The sequence below is a fragment of the Glycine max genome, chromosome 15, assembly GCF_000004515.6.
Source record: "Glycine max cultivar Williams 82 chromosome 15, Glycine_max_v4.0, whole genome shotgun sequence".
Classification (NCBI taxonomy): Eukaryota; Viridiplantae; Streptophyta; class Magnoliopsida; order Fabales; family Fabaceae; genus Glycine; species Glycine max.
In genome coordinates this window covers 10,100,391-10,108,371 of record NC_038251.2, presented here as the reverse complement: position 1 = coordinate 10,108,371, position 7,981 = coordinate 10,100,391, and the positions used below count along the sequence as shown (strand labels likewise).

The 7,981-nt window shown below is 33.4% G+C and overlaps 1 protein-coding gene across 2 annotated transcripts; it reads left to right on the top strand.

Annotated features, from left to right (window-relative positions):
- Positions 1 to 601: 601 nt before the first annotated feature.
- LOC100800683 (uncharacterized) lies at positions 602 to 6,219 on the top strand. Of its 2 annotated transcripts, XM_003546195.5 has the most exons (13): positions 602 to 923; positions 1,045 to 1,094; positions 1,175 to 1,238; positions 1,459 to 1,507; positions 1,617 to 1,685; positions 2,281 to 2,342; positions 2,974 to 3,054; positions 3,940 to 4,094; positions 4,193 to 4,277; positions 5,133 to 5,276; positions 5,444 to 5,563; positions 5,672 to 5,781; positions 5,901 to 6,219. In XM_003546195.5, coding segments are annotated over exons 1-12 (1,200 nt in total). In that variant the 5' UTR covers positions 602 to 603; the 3' UTR covers positions 5,673 to 5,781; positions 5,901 to 6,219. The 2 variants fall into 2 exon arrangements, with proteins under 2 accessions (XP_003546243.4, XP_025981754.2); XM_026125969.2 differs by lacking the exons at positions 5,672 to 5,781; positions 5,901 to 6,219 and having other exon boundaries at positions 5,133 to 5,312; positions 5,444 to 5,561.
- Positions 6,220 to 7,981: the final 1,762 nt, after the last annotated feature.

Below are 7,981 nucleotides of genomic sequence, written 5' to 3'. Positions count from 1 at the left end.
ACAACATCAACATCAATAATAAGAACAGTGATACATTTTTATATTTATGTGCATTTACTAAAATTGAATTTTTAATTCTTATATTTTCATATTAATAAAAAAATAACTTTTAAAAATTTATAATTTTAGTCACTTTTCACTAACTTTGTTAATGTTATTAAAAGGACAAAAAAATCACATGTTTTTTAAAAGGTAAAAGATTAATTTCATCAATTTTTGGACTAAAATCACATTTAACTAATTAAACACGACGTATAAGTTGTGAAACTTTAGATATTTATTTTCGATTCGCAGTTATGAAAGGAAAACAATGTAACTAAAAGCACCCAAAGTCCAAATCGTGAAGACATCTTTCTAAGTAATAATATAAAGACTTATATTTTTATAATCGTGTCAATTTAGTAATTTTTTGCATTAAAAAAATATTATTTATTTTTTATTTTATAACACTTTAAATAATATTTTTTATTATTTAAAATATTATATAAAATATCTAAAAAATCAAATATAATTTATAAGCACTAAAAAAATTAAATTAGATGGACTAAAATTATATTTAAACTTAATATAAATAATATAATTGGAAATAATCCATGTCTTTGTATGGGTACATACATTTATGGCTTGAAAATATCATTCTCCATTCCACTCCACTGCGAGCAACACTACCAAATCGCCATGGCAACACTCACACAGCGAACAGTGGCATCTTCCATTTTCCATTCCCACACACTCCCACGGAAACCATGCTTCTTCCTCCGCTTTCGCTTTCCCTCCACTTTCTGCAACTTCACATTTTCCCTTTCCAATTTCGCCGTGAAATCTTCTTCGCGCCTCGCCGTTATCTCCGCTTCATCCTCCTCCGAGTACCACCACAACTCCTCCTCATCTCCAGACATCGCCGTCCTTCTCGAAGTCGACGGGTGATTCTCCGATTACTCGCTCCAACAACCTTCTCTCTCACTGTGTTCCACGATTTTGTGTTCTTGTGCTGCTTCTCACACTCTTAAACTTAAACTTAAACCTCTTGTTTTGTTGTTTTAGGGTTCTTATGGACTCGCACCGCGTCGGAAATCGCCTCGCCTTCAATAAAGGTACGAACGATTCTGCATCCGTCGTTTAGGTGTTCGTGATTCTGTGCAATGCGGTGTAATTTTTCTTCCTGTGGCCGCAGCGTTCGAGAAGCTTGGGCTCGATTGCGCGAACTGGACTGAACCTGTCTATTCGGATCTTTCAAAGTGTGTTTGTTTTTGTTTATTTGTTAGATTAAATTGTTCTGTTGCTTATGCGTGTATTTATGTGTGATTGAATTAACTTTGCCACATTTGGCTTCGAGTAAATCAATGCATTGAATTTCTTTTTGAAGTCTCTTTTGGAGTGTTTTTACTAATGAGTGCTGCAAGTAATATCAGTGAATGTCTACGTTGCTTATAAACTGTTTTCTAAATGACTTTCCAGGAGAAGTGCTGGAGATGAGGAAAAAATGGTATTTCTGTATTTTAATCGCGTAAGTTGTTCATCTTTTGTCTGTGATATGATTTTTTTTAAGAAAAAGAGCAAGGTTACTGGTAACATTATTTAAGCCATATTCTGTTGTCATTGTCTCTAATAAGCAGATTGGGTGGCCTTCTTCGTTACCCACAAATGAGCAGGGACTTTTTGCGAAAAGAGTTTTACAGCAAAAGGTTTTGTCCTTTCCCTTAATCTTGCTGAATGGTATTTACTGCTGATAATTAGTGTGTGATAGCAATGCTACACCAGCAGCACCTAGCAGACCACAAAGGAACACCAAGTAGCCCATTTGGATTGCTTATTTTGGGACCAAAATAACTTTTGATCAAAAGATTAATGAGAGATTTTGACCAAAAAAAAACTGTTTTCCCAATGTAAGTTGTTCTCTGAATAGGATTGCTTTATCTTGTGTCTATGTGGTTTTGAGTCCATGGATGCTTTAAATGAGAATAATCAGATCCAGAGGATTATATGCTACTTTTTATGTTATTTTTTACATTTACGAGAATAACTTGTCCTTAGTTCTTCTACTCCAAAAACAAATGCAAAAAGAAAGTATAGATGGGAAAAAAAATTCCAATTGGAGGCAGGATATCTAATGGTTTGGCAAAAGATGCACTTTGATATTTAAGTCCTAAGGAATTAGATTCTATACTATACCCTAGTAAGCTAAAAATCCTTCCCCAAATGATTTTTCAATTTACTCATACTCTGAAGATGATGAGAATTTGTAAAGAATCGTATTCAACTCTTTATCATTGTTATCAGGAAAAGGCGTTAGAAGAGTTTGTGATGTCAAAAAGTCTACCTTTGCGGCCTGGTCTTGAACAGTGAGTTATCTCATTTTCTTTGAATATGATTGTATGTCTCATCTATGTATTTTATTTATGGGGAGCTATATTTTTTGGTACAGTGAGCTATATTTATGGGGAGCTACATTAGTTAAGGAGAGCAATCTCTTTAAACTTAAGTGCTTCTATTAAGTTATCATACCTAGGGATTCTTTCACATTGTAGGTCTGAGTCACTTAGTCATTCCAGTAGATTTTTACTGTAGATGCAATTTTGACACTTGGTTTTCTTTTGCTCTCTTGTCAATTTTTTCTTTATGATTCAAACATTAGCAGGGTTCAGGGAGTATTTTATTAATTGAAAGATTTGTTCAAGGCCCAAGAGTAAATAAGGATAATTTTCGTCTAGTTGTTTTCCTGTACAATTTAATTTGGTATCTACTGATTAGAGTTAATTTTGGTTTACAAAGGTACCATTTTAAAATGTTTTTCCTTGTTTCTTTGCCTCTTTATATTGAGCTGTACTCTGATTACTTATATTATAATTATCCTAAAGGTTAAAATGTTACCAGGATATTTCATAAATTTAGGGACTTGAATTATGGAACTTTAATTTGTTTACACTTTACATTCCTTAATTCCTTGACATATAGTAATGTCTCCATGGACAGGTTTATTGATGATGCATATAATGAAGGAGTTCCAGTGGTAATATTAACGGCCTACGGTAAAAGTGGTGATAATATTACCGGGTAATTTTATTTAGCTCCAAAATTTTGCAATGATACTAAGTTACTTAGTAGGATAATATTATGATTGTTGATGGAATATGATTTTGTGGTCTAGAGATGTTCTTGATCACTCAGAAGCTCAGCATACTGATTTGCTTACAAAATCTTTCTTTAGGTGCTGTAAGGGGTGGGGGTGGGGTGTGCTTGGTTATCTTTCTTTGGCACTAATTTAGAGCATGTCAGGTTTACACTCAAGCTTTAACTTTAAGAGCACTGTTAGATCCTCACGTGGTCCTATTTGGGGAATACTTAGGGAAAGTACGATAGTCTTTGTAAATACATATTGGTTATGGCCTAAAGCATGCAATTAGTACACCTTTCCATTCAATCGTTGTATTCTCTCTCTCTCTCTCTCTGTTTCTGTTTTTCCTTATAGAATTATAGAAAATAATCTTTATTTGAGGACTGAACTAAGTCCAGTGAAATTGCATGCTATATGACTGCAAATTCAGATGTGAATAATATGTAAATACATATTGGTTATGGCCTATGGCATGTAATTAGTACACCTTTCCATTCAATCATTGCATTCTCTCTCTCTGTTTCAGTTTTTCCTTATAGAACTATAGAAAATAATCTTTATTTGAAGACTGAACCAAGTCCAGTGAAGTTGCACGGTATATGACTGCAAATTCAGATGTGAATAATAGCATTCTGTTTTGATATAGTGGATATTCTTTTAGCTATATCTATACAAAAAATTCAATATTTGAGGGGCCATGTGGTTCACAATCTGCTAGCTCAATCCTTTCTCTTTGCTTGTGTAGCTTCCACTTTTTTATTCCCTGGATAATGTGAGTGCGCTAATATTTCCTCCCTTTGGCCTTGTGCTTATTAAACTTTTAGGTCCATAATGGAAAAGCTTGGTGATGATCGAAGCATAAAGGTCATTATTGTAGGGAATAAGGAGGTTGAACAAAGTTTATATGGACAACTAGTCTTGGGAAAGGTAATTGCTTCTGGTTTGGATGAAGAGCTTGCCAATGAAGCCAAAAGAGCTGGTATATACTTGAGTCGTTGATTATGTGCCCCCCATGCAAGCATTTGCAGTGCACAATGATCTTTGCTAAGGGCTTTCCGCTTCTGCCATTTTTGCCAGTTTCTGCTGAAAAACAAAGGTTAGCAAAGGAGGTAGCATCCATGCTAAAATTGAGTGTTGAGATTGATACCAGCTCATCTGAAAGGTTAGTTCATTTGTCTCCAGTAATTTTTGCCAAAAGTAAAATGAAATATCTTGGTCCTTTTGTATCACTTTTTGTTTGCACCATTAGGGTCTTAGGGATCTATACTTGGAGGATGAAGAAACTTAAAAATGTGTATGTCTCGGCTTTGTAGTTGTTAAGGATACAAAGGTTGTATGTATGTTTGTAGAGGGGAAGGGAAGACAAGAAATCAAAGGAAAAAGTGTGAGAAGGGATGGGAAGAGAATTGGGTGTTAAAGTAATGTTTTTCGAGTTATTTGGGCATTTTAAATCATTCAAAATTTGGGGAACCACCCAACAAGAGGGAGATTTGCCCAAAACCTTCCCTTCACCTCCTTTATTTTCCATCTAAACATTTCTTAAGGTGCCTAGTTTCCTAAAACCTAGACTTGTAGAGAAAGGAGCCAAATCCATTAGTATGGGACATTTTCTTCTTCAGGTGAAATCCCCTAGTACATGAAAGAGTGAAAAAGGGTTTTCGTTGTTGTGGAATAAGAAGCCTTCGTGTCTTCATGCATGCATTTAATTTATTCGGACCAAAAAAGTGCATGTTTATGTTGGTTTTTTTATGCAATCAAGAATTTAAATGTTGGGTTAAAAAATTGTTCTTAAACTTTGATGGCTTTGTGTGTATATTGAGATATCTTTTTCTGTCAACTCAATGCGATTCTGAAACAGTACATTTTTATCATTTCTGGAACATGGGCCGAACGATGATCACAAATTATCATTTGACACCTTAATCTTAGCAATAGCCCAATTAATGAATGATTTGGATTTTAATTGCATAGTTAAATAATATTTCAATTTTCATTAATTTGTTGATTGTCTGTCCAGTCTAGCTAAGATTGTGGCTGCACTACGTGCGGGAGCTGAATATGCAGGGATACCCGTCTGCAACTGTGTCCTTGTTGCAGGAAGCCAATCTGGCGTAGCTGGAGGTACACAGGTGGGCATGCCATGTGTTGTTTTACGAAGCAGGTGACTTGCTTTGCTCTTGGAAGTTCAACAAAACATTTAATGGATGAGTTCACACAATTGCACTATTGCATGCTTTCATAGGAAGTTCCTTACTATCAATAGAATTTTGATTGTTTTTAAGTTGGTGTATTCTTGGATTGTTTCTTACATTTGATTGTTTCCTGCAGTTTGACATCTAGAGCTGAGTTTCCATTAGCAAATGCTACAATGGATGGATTTGGAGGTGCAGATCTAACAATTTCAAAATTACGTAGTCTACGCCCCAAGAACAACCAAAGGACTGAATGGTAATTTTCTTAGCTTCAATTCCATTTTTATCAATAGAAAATGTCCGTATACATGAATAAAAGTTGTGATGATGCTAGCAAGTGTTCCATAATAATTTTCCTGTGCAGAGTTCTATATCAATTTACCTTACCCAAGAAATTAGCAAGAAACACAACATAATCACACTTGCTCTGGATTTGAAGCTTTTGTGCGGGCAAGCAAAGGGAGTTTAAAATAGGTAACTTCAGATGAAATGTTTTCTGGTATGATATTCCATCATTTCACGTTACAATTCTGCAAATATACCAATAGATACACTGATACTTGTGGTTTCTGCTTTCCTAATTGCATGATCAGTCATCGCTTTTCCAGCAGCGTGAGGAAAGATTATTCTTGTTTGGGATTGGCTGTGGATAACTATCATTGTAATATTTCTGGGTAATTATCATTGTAATATTTCTGATGTAAATTCCTATCTTAATGGAACTGAGATCTTTCTTGCAAAATGTAGTTACGAGATGATAATGTTTCTCTTTTCTTTAACACTTGTAAGAGGCACCTTGATGAGTTAGAAATGTCTCGTGGGGTGGGAATGGGATTGTTTTAGGAGTCGAGACTTTGGTAATTGATTGACATCTGTAACGGAGTTTGAATCCATCGTATATGTTTGGTTACATGTCTCAAAGGACTGAATCTACGTCAAATTGAAAGTCTTCTCTTTGGACGTGAAAATCCTAGGTTAGGTTAGGTGCCTTGAAAATGTTAAGGCCAAACACGCACAGGGAAGTAGCACTAGTTAATTGTGTTATTGGTCTTGAACTAGTAACCTAGCAACTATTAAACCTACTGAATATATATTAAAATTCCCATTTAATTTTACAATATTTTTTAGAACTAGCAATTTTATTGGTTTTGATCAGTGATCACAACTAGTGTATGTATGGTTTTCCGTATTAAAATTATGTGTGTTTGGATGGACATTGATAATATCGATTTTGAATAGAATTGATTTTGGTTATAATTAATTTTGAAGTGATGTGATTTATGTTTAAATGTTTTATTATAAAAGTTATGAGTAAAATGTACAAAATTTTGGATCCAATACAGAAATTATTCAAAATTATTTCAACTCAAAATCAATTTTGGATCCACAATCAACTGTGAATTCTTCTCCAACATGAAACTAAATGTTCCTGTCACAAATAGACTAGACACTTACTCTTTAGTCAAAGGGTCACTAGCTATGTCGAATGGTTCCTTTGTCGACAACTTGTGAGTGGATACTTGTAAAAGATATTGTGACACTCAAGTAAAGGTTTGGTTTAGAACTATCAATGATGTCAAGTGAATATTCAAATGAACTGTGGTCTCTACTTGGAAGACTCTTCCCTTTATATATTGACTTTATTGGGCTTTGGGTTTATATGTCTACATGTTTTGATTAGTAGTTAGGTAATACGTCTCTTAACTTAAGTATTTCTAACTAGATAATTATCTTTAAGCGAGTTCTTTAACCATAACCATCTTCGAATGGTAACCAAGTGTTGAAGGCCAAGACATATGGTAAGGATTGTGCGAACACATGACTGAAAGGATATTCGGTTTCATAAGACATGTTGTGTTAGGTGGTCAAGACATATGGTAAGGATTGTGCGAATAATGATTGAAAGGGTATTCGATTTCATAAGACATGTTGTGTTAGGTGTCCGTACAGGTGTCTTCTCGTCTTATCTAAATACTTATCTAGTATACTAAACATGTAAAAATGTATCCAAAATCAATTTTCCAATGACAAACTAAACATGCATTACTTTTGAGGCAAAAAGTCATTTGGCCAACAAACCAAAACTCTTACATTCATTTGATTTTTATCTTTTGGAGTTATATTAAAACGTTTACCATAGTATTTTTAATTATAAACCAAACATCCACTTAATCTTCATAAATTCAAAGTAAACATTTTCCTTAAACAAATATTTAATTGCATATAAATTAAAATCACTATTATATTTTTTAATATATAAATTAATATGAGAATATAAATTTGAAGGTAGCATTTATAATAACAACTAATTTAATTTTTTTTAAATAGTAATCGTTTTATTTTAAAGTAAAATATGATTTAATTAGAATATTAAAATCATAACAAAATAATTTAAATTTAAAAATCTGTAAAACTTTACGGATAATTAACTTTACTCTCATAAGTGAGTTAATTGAGATATTAGTCAGCTTAGTTTCGATTACAAAGTACATATTTAAATTTATAATATAAAAGTAGATCTATACAAGTGATTGAGGTAGGTGAAGGTTCAAATAGATGTGACAATTTCTAATACAACGGGATTGTAATAAACTTTTAAGAATAAATCTAACTAGTTCAATTTCTTTTGTACAATGAATTTTCAGCAACGACGATCGTCAATTTCATGTGATCA